Source organism: Colossoma macropomum, unplaced genomic scaffold, assembly GCF_904425465.1.
Source record: "Colossoma macropomum unplaced genomic scaffold, Colossoma_macropomum, whole genome shotgun sequence".
Taxonomy (NCBI): domain Eukaryota; kingdom Metazoa; phylum Chordata; class Actinopteri; order Characiformes; family Serrasalmidae; genus Colossoma; species Colossoma macropomum.
In genome coordinates, this window is record NW_023494784.1 from 25,800,746 (window position 1) to 25,817,066 (window position 16,321).

General features: G+C 37.4%; 1 protein-coding gene across 1 annotated transcript in view; it reads left to right on the forward strand.

Moving 5' to 3' along the window:
• LOC118805087 (diacylglycerol kinase beta) overlaps positions 1-16,321 on the forward strand; it is a 123,466-nt gene that overhangs the window by 47,574 nt on the left and 59,571 nt on the right. The window contains exons 9-17 of the mRNA XM_036565700.1: positions 1,520-1,594; positions 2,238-2,357; positions 2,875-2,992; positions 4,316-4,404; positions 8,452-8,568; positions 9,263-9,361; positions 9,689-9,796; positions 10,041-10,114; positions 13,204-13,278. Coding sequence (XP_036421593.1) covers positions 1,520-1,594; positions 2,238-2,357; positions 2,875-2,992; positions 4,316-4,404; positions 8,452-8,568; positions 9,263-9,361; positions 9,689-9,796; positions 10,041-10,114; positions 13,204-13,278 — 875 coding nt within the window. The remainder of the gene's footprint in view (positions 1-1,519; positions 1,595-2,237; positions 2,358-2,874; positions 2,993-4,315; positions 4,405-8,451; positions 8,569-9,262; positions 9,362-9,688; positions 9,797-10,040; positions 10,115-13,203; positions 13,279-16,321) is intronic.

A 16,321-nucleotide genomic window follows, 5' to 3' on the forward strand; every position in this document is an offset into this window, starting at 1 on the left:
ACTGTTATTAAAAGGAAAGGTGAGGTAACACAGTGGTAAACATGCCTTTTTGAAACATGTTGCAGGCATCAAATTGAGAATAAACATATAATAAGCATATATTACTGTCTGTTTTTATTTACATTTTTCTACTGTCTCAACTTTTTTGAATTTGGGTTTTTGTATACTTTGGATCGTTAGCAACCCATGACCTCTGTTGCTCTCTCTACTTCATCCATTTTTTACATAAATGTCAAACAAAATATCAAAATATGACAAAATGCAATGCTTCATAATAACAGGCTCCTATGCCATTATCTAATAGTTTGTTAACCCCTTAAAATCCCAGGTTTATTGCATACTCAGACCTATCTTTCAGTAACTACAGGGACTTCAATGCAAACTGGCTGAGCTGTTCTTAAGTTATAGAAGTGTGTAATAAACTTTGGGCCTGTCAGTGGGCCCTGGCCACTTAAGGGGTCAATGATTGTTAAAAATTTTATAATTGTTATTTGTGCATTAATAAATGCTACCCTGTCAATCATTACTAATATAATACATATAAATAATTAAAGCTGTAAGTATTTTCCATAAATGTTATATTTAAGAGCAATAACTTGTACAAAAAAAATTAATAAATACATTATTCATTACATTATAATATTATTATTATACGTCATCATTTTATAATATCCATCTAATGATTATTAATGTTTAAATAGTATATATTTACCATTTTAAAATGATGAACTAAGCATTAAGGAAAAGTATATGCATCACACCTTAGCAAGATTGTAAATAACTAATTTAAAACAGGACAAAGACAAATCTTTCATAATTATTTTAATAATAATATTTGTTTTTATGCAACTAAGTAATTGCTAAATTAATTATGTAAAGGTTTAAAGGTTTATAGGTTATCAAATAACAAAATCATTGTTAACATCATTCATTAATTGGCGTGTAGCAGACATGCTCATTAGACAAATTCTAAGGAGGACCAATTAATGGCTTCTTTACAAACAAGTTCCTGCTAAAGCCCGAGCAGCCTGATAAATCAATGTGACGTGTTATTTATCTCAGAATTACTGAGCTCTTTTGAGGGATATTTAGACTCCTCAAAAGTGGACCTATTTGCAATAAAAAGTTTAGCATCAGTGTTGTACTGGACTCCTGCTTGGGGATTGTGGAAACAGCAGTAGACAGACACAGGCAGTGAGAGAAAAAAAAATTGTGGAATTTCATTTCAGTGATTCTAACCCTAACGCATGAAATAACAACAAGGAACACTATGAATTAAGTAAAAGAAAACATTTTCCCCCCTGTGTGCTTTACCAAGATGTATTGGAATTGTATTGTAAATGTGTTCTAATGTATTCTGAATATGTTACTTTTCTATGTATGGTAACATAATGCATTACTGAAAACATTTAGGACAATGTATTCAGTGAATAGCTGAATAGTCATCACTACTTCTTCAAAGTATTTTGCCGAGCCCTGTTTCCTGCAGCATATAACCCTGTCATGACTGTCCACTCAGGAACTTGACCGCATTATCAATCAGATGGTCCATGTAGCAGAATACCTGGAATGGGATTCAACAGAGCTGCGGCCGGTAAGCGGAATGGGTCTATATATCAGCCTGTGTGTGGAGCTCATGTGTCCTTAAGATTATTTGCAATGAATGAAAGATGATTCGAATCATTTTTGCAAGGTACTGAGAGAGCTCATTTAAAAATACTGAAAAAAGACATCTCGCTTGAGCGCACAAGCTCCATATGTCGAGTTTAATCACCAGCGTTTTGAGCAGACGGCCCCTGACAAGATGTCAGACCCTGCTGCCTCGATGGAAGCCGTCAGACCAAAACATTGCTAATGAGGTGAACATATGGAGCTCAAGAGTGGGGTACAGTCATTTTTGAACATTGCAGGTGGAGCAGGAAGAAATGCTCTTCTGGGGAGTTTTGTATATTTAAGATGTGTGATCCATCTCTTGCACATAATTGTGGTTGGTAGTGTTTTCCTTTACAGTCATCTAAGTTCTGGGCATTAACCATGTAAATGTGGTGTACAAACTCCAAATTACTAGACAATTAATTTGAGTAATATGATGGTATGTTGCAGACAGTCTAAATTACACTGAAATGTGTAATTCTAGCTATTACACTGATGAATGTTCTAGCTATTGTACGTAAAATACTTTGTGTTTTTCTGTAATAAATGTAAAAGAAAATGTTACCATGGTGGTTCTACTGTAGATCCTGAAGGAGATGATGGAGGAGATCGACTATGACCGGGATGGAACAGTCACACTAGAGGAGTGGATTAGAGGAGGCATGACAACCATACCTCTACTGGTACTGCTGGGCATGGAGACGGTGAGTCAGAGTTTCAGTGTGTGACTGTGTATGTCTCTGTATCTCTGTATGTGTGGTTGTGTGTGTGTCTGCTGCAGTGGTAATCAAATCATGATATTTCTGTAGTCTGTGTCCCTGTCTGGGTTACTGAAAGCACTGGACTCTGCCCGCAAAAAAAAAAAGAACCAACAGGATATTGGACTTACAAACTGAAAATATTAAATAAACGAATTGTGTTGTCTTTAAATAACTTGTTTATGTGAAATTGACAAAAATGAACCAAAGTACATTTCAATGAATGAAAACTGTTTATTTTGACTCGAAGAGAATTCCATTCCAATAAACCTCAAATAAATTGCACTGAGATGTTTCAATTTTGTTCCACTAAAAATTGAACTTTATGTTGAGGTTACAAAGTCTATGTATACTGATATTACTCCATTTCATGGAATAATTGAATGAAGTTTATATAATGATTTAGTAGTAGTTGAAATTGACTTCTCTTCTTCTCTCTCTGTCCTCAAACATCTATCCTCAGAATGTACAAGAAGATGGGCAGCATGTTTGGAGACTGAAGCACTTCAACAAGCCAGCGTACTGTAACTACTGTCAAACAATGCTGTTAGGAGTGCGGAAACAAGGCCTTTGCTGCTCACGTAAGAGTCTGGTCTATACAGTGAGATACCGTGATGATATTGTAAAGCAGTGGTTCTCAAGCCTGATTCAAGTATAAGTTCATGAACAATAGAGCAGGGAAAACAATAAAATGTACAGGGCAGGAGACTTCCAGGGCCAGAGCTTATATTAATGAAGCTGATCTAAGAACAGATTTCTCTCTTACTTATGATGACATTACTGACAGGGACAGATCCTTGATCAGGACTCCTGAATACAGTCCCAGGATTAAGAACCACTGTGGTAGAGAAACAAGATCTTTTTAAATAGGCCTTTTTAAAGTAATGGAAATGACAAACATGAGTTAACAAGTTTATTGAGCTACGCCTACTTGTTTTGTACTCTTCTCATGTTTTTTCTTGCTCCCTGTATTCACCCATTCCTAATTGTGGCATTTGTCACTAAAAAAGTGTAAAAATGGTCTGTCTTTTTGTTTAGCCTATCTGTGCCTGTGCAAATATGTCTAAATTTGTGTAGTCATAACACTTAAATTAAGTACTCAGTTGAAACAAATAAGTCATAGACTAACATTTACCTTCTCCATGAATCACCAATGATTAGTTGCCAGTTGATAATGATTATTTTAAATTCTTCTCTTGGTGCACCTATTTTTAAAGGTTAACATAACATCTGCATTTAGATCTATAAGAAAATTGTGGTCTGAAGATGTGGAAAAAAGTGATACGGTCAGATAAGTCATCCTTCACCAAATTCTCCACAAAGGGGTGAATGCATGTGTTGCAAACACTAAAGAACAGAACTGTCCTGAATGCTTGACCCCTAAAGTGAGGGAGTCGGCTGGCTCATTTTTGCTGTGGGATGCATTGTGCTGGCGTTGATTGGATTGGAGGGGAAGGGTCACTGCAAATCAATACAAAGTTATTCTGTCCGATCACCTGTGTCCTACAATGAAACATTTCTATATTGAAGGTAGTGATCTCTTCCAGGATGACAATATCTCTATCCACAGGGCCACAGGAAGATTTAATGAGTATAAAAATAATGAAAATCATATACTATGACCTTCAACAGAAGGTTACCAGATCTCAACCCAATTGAATACCTATGGGGGATATATGTTAGACAGTGCTCCCACCACCATCATCAGAATACAAATTGAGGGAATATCTTTTAGAAGAATGTTCTATCCATCGAGTTTGGTCAAGGTGTATTGAAGCAGTTCTGGCAACTTGTGGTGGCCCAACACCTTACTAAGTCCATTTCTGTTGTTTTTTTCATTGAATTTGTCACCTATCTGTATCAGAATCCACTCTCACACTGTTTTTTCATTTTATCTTTGGCAGTATGCAAGTACACAGTCCATGAGCGCTGTGTGTCCAAAGACATTGCTGCCTGCATCAGCACCTATGCCAAGTCCCGCAGACACACCAACGTGAGTACCACCGTACGGTCTTACTTTCACAGTCTGCTAGAGGTTTGTTAGGGCTCATATTATTTCATCCCCCATTGTAGAAGTGGGTAATATTCCCAGATATGAGAATGTCATAGTGTTTATTAACCCTTTCAAAATACTGTTATCCCACATGCTGTGTAGAAATGTTAGTGTCTGGATGAACCTCTTCTAAGCTCTTTGATGCACTTTGGATCAGTGCCATAACACTGATATTAGTGCTCAGCAGTGCTTTAACCAGACAGCATAAGGGAGCATTCACATTGTTTCAAACTGTCTAAAACATGCTTTTTTCATTGTTCCATCATGAAGGAGAGGCTAGTTTGGGCTGTTTTCAAACACTCATAGCTATACAACACTCCACACAAAGATTACCACAATGTGAAAGAGAAAAACAGTTTTCTGTTTGTTAATATATGTCTCATTTTCAGGATCTTTATTGAAATGTCAGTCTTTCACATTCTCTCAAATCTCAAATCGCTGTCTCATGTTTAAACCTCTTTCATAGTAGTGATAAAATGCAATTTAAGCCTGATTTGGAGGTCCCTCCGTTCAATCTTGAATGATTTTTTAAATTAAACTATAATTAAAAAAACATTTTAATTATGTTCTGAATTTAACTATTTTATTTGATTATATTAATAAAAAATGTCAGATGAGTCAATTTCCATTCTGTATATCAGAATGGAAATTCTAATATACAGAATGGAAACTGACTCATCTGACATTTAGGTGGCCTGCAGAAAGGGGTTAACTAGTCAGTCAAATGCATTAACCCCCTAAGAAGTGCAAGCAGCTTCTTTTAAGCATGCTTTTAAAGATCCCCTAAACAATCATTGCTGAATGATGTCAGTATGTATGCGTGCAAAAAATGCCATGCAAATGTAATAGAAAATGGTTAAGAGCTTATCTTTTAAATGGTTAATGCATCCTCTGAGGAGTACTTTTTCCATGTTTTTTATCTCACAATGCCCTTTTTTTGCTCCAATTGACGTCTGAGTTTTGAACACTGTAGCTAACCCCAAACAAATGTTCCACTAACGTGTCAGGAAGGTTATGAGAACTTCCTGTGTGCAGTGACCAGTAGCTTTGTACAGAAGGAGAGAGGCATAGGGGGAGATCACGCAGCACTGCTTATGTAGTTCGACTCTAAATTTGTCTTAGGGATTCAATCAAAGCTTTCTGGAATCATCTCCCAGACTTGGCTTCCTTGGCTTGCTTGGCTTCCTTATACAACTACAACAATGTCTAATGGTCAGAATGTGATCAGACCTTTTGTGTACTGTGAAATTATCACATTTGCGTCCTCCTTTCATAGTCCATCAGTATAATTCATAGTGCAGTGGTGTTTCTCTCCATTTGTTCAACACCTTCAGTATAGGACTGTATTAATACTAGATTTAATATTGAGTTGAGCAACTCAATATCAAATCATGCTAGTAATGAATACATGCTAAGGATTGCTGTTTGATTGTTGATATGTTTGTTGTATAATATAGATACATCATTATTTATATAGCGCTTTTCATTTTAGTTACAAAATGTTAAGGTGATTTATACAGAAAATGAAGTAAAACATGTGAGACAAATACCAATGAAATGACAAACAGCAGGAGAAAAAGAGTCACAATACTTTGGGCATATGCTAGTGTAACAAATATGTTTTTGAGTTAATATGTTTCCATTGAATTAAAAAACATTTACCTTGGTAAATCCACACTACATTTTGATCTGTGTCAAGGTGGTTAATTGAGAGTCTTTTTAAATCGCAGCATAATTCAGGTAATTCAATTGTTAAGAGTGGTTTGATGTGAAATGATTTGCAGAGAAACATAAAAACACAGATTTCTTTGTAGTGGTGGTGATCGAAAACCAAAGGTTGTAACAAATAGCAGTTTTATTTACTACCCAAAATGATTAGTAAACCTATATGTCTTCTGATTTTTTATTTGTAATGTTTATAATGATAAAATAGTGATAAATCTGTAAGAAGTTCTCACTGGGGACTGTTTTTGCCTTACAACACCAAACATGTACCTCACCACCTTGAATCTAATTACAATGTATGTTTTAGACCAAAACCTTATCTCAAAGCTGTTGTAAAACAGTCTGGTAATATGTTTGTAATCATTTTGTGTAATACATTGCTGTGAGGAACCTTTTAGGTGTATTAAATGCTTCAAATGTCTAGTTCCTATCACCACTCTAAACAGTTCTAACTGGGTAAGTTTCTGTACAGTGACACAATTTAGATCAAACCACTCTGAATGCCTGAATAGAACAGGTCTTACTTAAGAATGAGAATCAACCTCTGTGAGCTTGAAAGAGAGAAGAGCAATAAATGACTTCAGTTCACAAAAATGAACATATATGTGGAGTTTTATGTCCTTATTTTTGCTGCTGATTAGCTGGCTCTGCTTTATCAGTGGGAGCTGACATGGACCAAAATGCAGCCTAGTTGGAAAAGCTGGTTAAGGCAACTTGGATCTTTAATGTTTCAGATTTATTTTTAATGTAAGTTTAAGCATAAAGGTCTGGCTCACATCTGTGTCATGTCCGCTCCTGTATACACAATGTCTATGTCCACCTCTTCCAATTAGGGAATTCAGTTACTTTAAGGTGCACCCGTTGCTGACACAGGTGTTCGATTATGCACAAACAGCTTGTATGATCTCCATAGAAAAGCATTCCCAATACAGTAGGATGCTCTGGAGCAGCTGCACATGAGCCTAAGGTCACCATGACCCATGCCAGGGTTGAGCTAGAGGGGTGATAAGACCTCAAGCATTGAGCTGTGGAGCAGTGGAACTGCATTCTCTGGAATGATGGAGCTCCATCCAATACCTTTGGAAACCACAACTAATCATCCAGCATCAGCAGCTGACCTCACTCTGTGCAGCTCTAGTGGCTGAATGCAGTCAAATCCTCACAGCAATGTATCAACATCTAGTAGGCACTTTTAATGTATGTGAAGGGTTCAGAGTTGGTTTGTTGTAAATCAGAGACAGTGGCTGAAGGTAGCAATGATGTTAGCAGAGGCTTGTTTTTCAGTACAACAGACTCTGATTATGATATATTAAGATGAGTTTATGATATACTAATCTAGCTTAATAGTTAATCATGATAATGCCAGGAGCAACAAAAATTTCAAATCTGTCATTTCGCAGATCATAGAAATATTTTTGTGAATTTAGTTAAGAACACAACAGATTTCAGGCATTGTTTAATTGGCTTGGGAGAAAATAAAGAGTTCCATTCCAAAAACTGTATATCCATTTGTAACAATTTTGTATGCAGCAAGTTTTAGAAAAGAATAACATCTAACATACAATGGAAAACACATTTTTATTCCTTTAATGAAAGTGCTATTCATCATGATATAGATTTGATATTGTGTGTGTAAAGCCCACTCCCAACAACATATATCATGAAAAAAGTATTTTTTTAAAGTGATCATTAAAGCATTTTGGAACCAAACTCTTCAAATGTTTATCAGTCATCTGGCCTTACATAATGTACTGCAGTCATCTGGCGTTACATAATGTACATAACTTGAGTATAAAGAATTATTATAAAGAAATCTGTGTCTCTGTCTATAAGAAGCACAGGAATAACCATTAATGTTGTCATCCCCTCTGTGTATCCCTGTGTGAACCCTTTGCATGATTAAATAGAAGAATGCTTTTTGGTGCTATATAGAACCCTTTTTATCTGTCATTACAATTATCAGTACTGGTAACAGTTATAGTACTGAAAAAAATCTGTCATGACAGCTCATAACAGCAAATGACATCTGCCAGGACGTTTATGGCATGGTTATGTTAATGTTATGTAACAGGGTTCAAGTAAAGTCTTACCTTATATTTTTTTTGTATGTAAACATCTATATGGATATATCGCAAGTTAAGTGAGTCATTGTGGCTCTGATTTTTTGCAGCTTTCATTATATCATTACTCATTGAATCTGAGGTAGCTTCTTTGCTAAACTGTGTACTGTTGTAAAGTGTAATATTCTCTTCCCCCTTGCAGGCTATGCAGCATGTATGGATGGAGGGCAACTCGCCAACCAAGTGTGACCGATGTCACCGCGGTATCAAGTGCTATCAGGGCCTTACTGGACTTCATTGTGTTTGGTGTCAAATTACTGTGAGTAAACATTGCCCTCTAGTGGTCATTCAGAGCTTTACATAAACCTTCTTGTCTAATTCACTTCCAAGTGTGAAAATGAACATTCATTACAGACCATATAGAAAAATAGCTCTGCACTGTTAAGTGACTGACCCGTATGCTCAATGATTATGTGAACTGAATTTATGAACAGTACCCACATTTAATTCTGTTTACCTAATATAAGGTAGAAGAGGCATGTTAGTTTGGATTTAGTACAGATAATTAATACTGAAAAATAATCTGTGAGATATGTAAAAATTACATATTTTCAAGCTTTAATTCTGTAGATGGATGAGTCTGTTCAGTAATATGCAAGCTATTGTAATATGTACTTTTTCCTCTTGGTGGCATTATTTCCTTGACTTTGTAATATCCTGCTTGATGGTAGCCAGTGGTGATGGAGATTAGTCCTCACATTCTTTGCTTACAGCTATTCCTCTCCTAATGGATATGACTAATGGCTGTTCTGGGATATCTGTGTCAAAGCTGAAATATTATCCCATCAGTTCTGTTCTCACGACTACACAATGCTTATAAGGTTACACTCACATATTTAGATTCAGTTCTTTTCACTAGTATTGTGTTTCTGTATGAGTCAGGAAGAGGGTATACAGATTGTTATAGTCCTTTGGTGAGTCTCTTCCCTCCTGATATCTATTCTTATCTACAGCTTCATAACAAGTGTGCATCTAATGTGAAGCCGGAGTGTGATGGTGGAGCACTGAAGGACCACACCCTCCTGCCTTCTTACATCTGCCCTGTCGTACTGGTCAGTTCAATGGTATTTCTTTCACTTTAGCTTTTGCCCTTTTGTACTACAAGAGTCCTATGCCAAAGTCCTTCTGCAGGGCCAGGACACAGCAGTGCTTAATGCTGAAATTGAGTTGAAATTAGCTGTAATTAGCTGATGAGTTGCATCATTTGTGTTAAATCAGAGATATTTTTGTAAAATCTGCAGTACTGTGATCTTCCAGGACTGTATTCTAATCCCACTGTACACTCATACTGTGCAGTCTATGGGCTGTGTTTGGATGCTACTTTTACACCCCAGTCTGTGCTTCTGTATCTTTAATATGCTGCCCGTGCTCTTGAGCAGGATCGTCACTCTGTAGTAAAAAGAGGAGAAGGCGAGTCGTCCCCCAGCACCAGTCCCGATGACTCCAGCCAGTGCTTCAAATTCACGGGAGATGGCCAAGCACTGCAGGTCAGAGTGCAGGCTCAAGTCATGTGATCTCTCTTTCTCTCAAAGAGATGCACTTTAAAGAGACAGTTCAATGGCAAATCAGTTTTACCCCAAATGTAAACAGTAGACAATGCCCCCTTACCCCAAATGTAGACAATAAAGCTTGACAGGTTTTCATTTTTAAGTTTGGTTCTTTAGATTTGCTTTTCTAATGAGTGTGTTCTGTAATATTGCTACAAAATAGTTTTTTTTTCTCCTGTTTCAGATCACCCCTCTCCCTGGGACACATCCTCTGCTGGTGTTGGTAAACCCTAAGAGCGGTGGTCGGCAGGGTGAAAGGTGGGTGTCTTTTCCATTTAACTCTTATCCTTATATGCTGTGGTCCACCAGACAACCTTATTACTCTCGCTTAGGCATATGTCAATATAAAAATTAATAGCACAATAATTACCGAACATTTAATGGAGGTTTATAGTATGTACAATGTTTTACTAAGAATACAAACACTACATGTATGTGTAAAATGTATGCCGTACAGTCATGTGCAGAATACACACACTGTATATTTGTCGAATTTAACATATTGGCAAAAATTTCATATAAAATGCAGAAAAGTTATGGCACATTTCATATTTTATGTTTTTTATTTTTTCCAATATGTTAAATTCAGCAAAAAAAAAAATGTGTACTAAAATCAGCAGAAAAATATAATTTCTTAAGTTGTTTCCTGTGAAAGATATGTTAACTTATTTTCACTTTTTAAAATAAAGAAAACATGTACAACTCCATTTCCAAAACATTGAGACGCTGTGTAAAATGTAAATGTATGTAACCATATATTTAATTCAAAATAGTACCAAGACAACACATCAGATGTAGAAAATTTGTTGTGTTTCAAAAATACATGACCATTTTGAAATTGTTTCTAGCAACACATTTAAAAAAAGTTGGGAAAGTAAGGCTGGTAAAGTTGTGTAATGCTAAAAAAAAACACACCTGGTGGTTGATTGGCAACAGGTCAGTAACATGATTGGGTATAAAAAGAGCATCTCAGAGATGCTGAGTCTTTCAGAAGTAAAGATGGGGAGGAGTTCACCACTCTGTGAAAGCAAGCAAATAGTACAACAATTCAAGAATAACATTTCTGAACGTAAAATGGGCTCAGAAACATTTCTGAAAACAATTGTCTGTGTACGCAGTTCATCGCTGCATCTGCAAGTGCAAGAACTTTATTGTGAAAAGATGAAATCATATATAAACAGGATACAGAAATGCTGCTGCCTTCTTTGGGCCTGAGCCTCATTTAACTAAGGGGAAGTGGAAAAGTTTCCTGTGGTTCGATGAATCAAAATTTTAAATTATTTTGGAAATCATGGACACTGCATCCTCCAGGCTGAAGATCACTCGGCTTGTTATCAGTGCACAGTTCAAAATGGTATGGGGGTGCATTAGCGCGTATGGCATTGGTGACTTGCACATCTGTGAAGACACCATTAATGCTGAATGATATATACAGGTTCTGAAAACATATGCTGCCATCCAGACAACGTCTTTTTCAGGAAAGGCCTTGCTTATTTCAGCAAGACAATGCCAAACCACATTCTGCACGTATTACAACAGCATGGCTCTGTAGTAAAAGAGTCCAGGTGCTTAATTGACCTTCCTGCTATCCAGACTTGTCACCACTGAAAACATTTGGTGCATTATGAAACAAAAATTACGACAGAAGAGACCCCGAATCGTTGAGCAGCTGAAATCCTATATCAAGCAAAAAGGGAAAACATTGCACTTTCAAAACTACAGCAATTGGTCTCCTCAGTACCCAAACACTTACAGTGCATTATTGGTCATATATTTTTCAAAAAGTAATAAATTCTCAGATTCAGCATTTGATATGTTTCTTTTTCAATTAAATATAGAGTTTACATGATTTGCATATCATTGCATTCTGTTCTTATTTACATTTTACACAGCATCCCAACTTGTTTGGAAAAAGTGTTGTAATTTGTCTACATTTACTGGCAAAAATGTCACTTTTAATAGCAATAATGTGTTGGTGGTCATACATTTTGAGGATTTCTGTCTTTAAAGTGCTTTCCTGGTGCCACAACAGTCTTCATTAAGTTCTCGAATCATGCTTTTTGTGAGCTTTTTGTCTTTTTATTAATGTCATGTCTTTGGTTTCCCATAGATTTATTTTTTTGGTCTGTATTGTAGACTTTGTTACTATTGATAGTAGGAGTTTGAAAAGCTAGCATTGCAACTTTTACCATGAAGGTGCTCAGACCAATAAACTACACCAACTGTATAAATGTCAAATGTCACTATGCTGTCACACTGAAACCAGAAGGAAAGGAAAGGTTTATCCACATTGCATTACAGTACTGTATGTTGTCAGAGGAATGTGAGTATTCTTGTGTGTATTCCTATGTTGCTCAGTTCTCTCAAAGATCATATGTTTCTAAAGCTTTTTAGCAATACTCGAGCATTCTCTTTCTAATCTTCAGAACCATTTGGTGGTCAGCATGTCTACTTTCTTAAAACAGCGTTCTCTTATTATGCTTGTTTGTCAGCACCGTCCTAAATACCATCAAAGCAAACAGGAGGCAGCGCTGCTCTTTAAGAAGGATGAATGTAGGTGTTGTTGCAGCTCTCACCGCCCACCCCACATCCTCACTGCGCCAGGGGACCAGTTTGGGATCCAGCAGTAGCGTCACCATAGCAACACGCTTTTAAATACCAATAATGGCCCGATTATTCCCTATTATTAGACTTGAGCTCACACAAAGACGTGTTAACTGCTCTAGATCCAAAAAAGAACACTGTTTGGATGGTTCCTTTGATGCAAATAAGGAAATGAAGTGGTCATCACTGAATTTGCTGCCCAATTGTATTTTTCCACTTCCTTCACCCTGTTCAGTATGTTGAAAGCCTACTTGGTAGTTTTAGGCTCTTGACTCTGCCCTTATATTCTTTGAATAGTGAATGAATGGTGTTTTCAGTGGTTATAAGTGCTCAAATTACCACCCCCCCCCCAACATAATGAGTAATGCTTCAGACTAAAAGCTTTCTCTGTTTCAGACTTCAAGACTCTCTCACTCTCGCTCTGTATTTACCTCTTTCCTCCGTCCTTTTTCCACTACTGTTATGCAGCATAGGCCAGCGGAAGCTAACAAAATTAGAAGTGAAGGGCATTGTGGAGCTTTCAGTTATCATTTTATACAGTACCTACTTGTCAAGGTTACTGAAAGCTGTCTAAACATTGTGTGTGTGCGCACATGTGTGGTGTGTCACCCTCACAGACTTACTCATCGCTCTTCTTGTCTCTACCATTGCTTACTTTTATATAGTTACAGTTGTTTTATCTCAACAGCTGTCAATCTTTGCATTCATCATTATCAATCCCACTTCTGTATTTTCCCCATCAGGGTGTTGCGGAAGTTCCAGTACCTACTTAACCCCAGACAGGTGTACAGTCTGGAGCGTGGAGGACCCACAGTAGGGTAAGTCAACATAAGTACAGCTGATCAATAAGTAGATGAAGGACACAGACAAGGTTTCACCGTTACAGTATTGGTATCGGTGCTGATACTGGCACTTAAATGCATGCGCACCAGTAGATGGAAAGCTGTACCACCAGTATTTTGTGGAAAGGCAGTGGTAATAAGTGATAAACCAACTGGAATTCTTCCTAAGTTATTGGTTTCACTGATACGTCACAGATACACTGGATAACATACAAATAGTGTAAAACACGCTAATCTTAGCAACTTACCTCAACAGCTGAGCCATGCTTCTTTAGTGTGTCCACTAGCCCTGCCTGCATTTCACCTCCATCGGTCAGTTGAATCATGCAGCAAAGGGGTCTCGCGGCCTTTGGCTTCAACAAAGGGGAGAAATCCACAGCTCAACCGCAGCTACTCACAGCATAAATGACCTTACTATACTCCGGCAGAGTCTGATGCTTTGAGATGTAAGCTTGATTGTATAAGACGCACATATGAGACAAATGACTTGAGAAATTCAGATGTGAAACAACGGTCAGCACCGTTTTTGCCAAGCCAGAGAAACTGATACATGCTTACATGTACAGACCACAGGTTTATCTATAAATTGTTTAGTTCTGTTTTTAACTATAGTGCACCTTCAAAATATTATGCATTCACTTCAGTTTAACCCCTACAATGAAAACAGTATATGTGACACTTTTGTAAAAATACTGTAGGGGCTATATCGACATGTTATTGTGGTCCTATTTAAATTTTAGTTTGAATCTGTGACACAGATGGACACAGTAGTGCACTTCAGAGGAATACATAATGAAAACGCTGCCTGATTTTTAGTCCTCTATCACCTCCACTGATGCAGACCTGTGTGTGCTCTCATACGCCCACACACAAATGCACACACACAAACACACACACACACACACACATACACACTTCACTTGAGTACATTCTGTACCTCTGGCTGAGTTGTGCAATAGAGCATTCCATTCAGAAAAAAGGAGAACAAAAGGTATATTCCTTACACAGGAGAGCAGTCAACCTATTCTGTCCTAGAGCCCCCCACCCCAACACATCTCCAGTCACGACCAGAGCTGCGCTTGTTTTGAAGAGGCCATTCAGAGAGAAAGATGTGAAGAGATGCTTGGGCGGCTGTGTGACGTAGCTTATTTCACCTTATAGGGCCAGAGCAAGGGAATTAGAGCAGTGGATTAATAATGGCTTCGTCAAACAATGTATTATAGTTTTATCACGAATACATTTTTAATTTCGCCATTTTCTGTGTATGAAGCTGCATTTCATAGTTATGAGTACACAAAATAATTGTATTTTAGAAATTATGCAAATGCCATTATACTCTCTGGTTATGTTTGCTTTAGTGTGAATGAAAATACCATACCAAATGTTAATTCACAGCCTCTGAGCCTAAGAGAGTAAGGCTTTAGTGGTCTATTAAAACTAAAGTTGTGCATCATTCTGCAGTCGGCATCTTGCCCGAGTTAGGATCTCCAGGCAATATCTGATTTCTCTATGAAGATCCATCCTCTGGTAAACAGAAATGTTCCGAACCCTGCCAAAAAGGGTTATTTGGAGTGGTCCTGTAAAAGAACCCTAAAGAATCTTTCAGAGGATGGTTCTTTACAAAGCCATGACTATATATTACGTACAATTGTGAAGAACCTTTTTAAAGTTTAAAGAACATCCACATAATTCTACAGCTATGTGCCAATTCATTTTCTTCCATGAATCATATTTTTAAAGGGTGTACCCCACCCCCAAGCAGATCCAGCTGTAATTTAGGACACCTGATTCAGCTCGTCAGCTAATTAGTAAGGCTATTGTGAACTGAATTCAGAGTGTTAGATGAGGCTAAACACTAATTTCCACAGGACTTTGGCCCTGAAGTTCCGCATTGTGTCATGCCTGATCTACAAAATCTTTTCAATGTACTGATATTTGTTTCATAGCATTTATAAAGGTATAAATTCATTTTTACATAGGATAATCAAGTTTAAACACCTAGAAAATATCAGGTAATGCAAGAATAAACAAATAAAAATATTATATTTTAAAGTTATTTACTGCTACTGAAAACACATGTAAGCTAGTCTTTGTACTTGGACACTTGTGTAAACCTTTGTCCTTGAACTCAAGTTTATACATCACACACACACACACACACACACACACACACACACACACACACACACATACACACATTATCTAAGCTGTTTATCCTCCTGGGTTGGGGGTGCTTGGGCAGAAGGCAGGAAATACCCTGGACTGATTTGGGGAGGAGCCATGACACTTTAAAAACTGAGGCTCTCCAAGCCAGTAAGTAGAGAGAACTTTGTGGAGAGAATCCCGGCTGGAGAGAATTCTGTTTGAACTTGTAAACAGCCTTAGCAGGCTGTGTTTTCAGTTAAGTTTAGTTTTTGGTTTTGGTTACATGTTTAAATAAAAGTCCAACTTTGCACCCGTGTTTGGCCTCTGTGTGTGTGTAACTGGTTCCCAGTCAGCGTGGCTCGGCCCGTCCACAGGCAGACGCCACAAGTAATAACACATTTTCATGTTTTTCTTGTGGTCAGACCACCTGACTTGGCGAACTGAACCAGCCATGACTCAAAAAAATCAATCAAAGCGTTTAGGAAAGGGCTACTGACCTTGGCATTGCACTATGAAGGTCACATGGAGCTTTTTATGGTGCAGTTCCAGCTCCAGTCAAAACAAAATGAATACCTTACTTTATCATTTTAAACTTGTATTTAGGTTTTTATTTAGCTTATTTTAATAGTTCATTCAATCTGCATATAAGGTTAAATGATTGCCCCACCTGACATTTTTGGACTTTGGCAGGCATAAATAATGGACCCAGACACAAAAAGTGCACATCATGTCATTGACCCATAAATATAAAGTTGTAGTTCTGTATCTCCAGAGGTCCCCAGCGTTTCTCAGTGTTGGAGGGTCATATAGGAAAAAGGCCCACTTACACAAGCTCCCATGCAAAACTTATATTTCAAACACCACTGACCCTGAC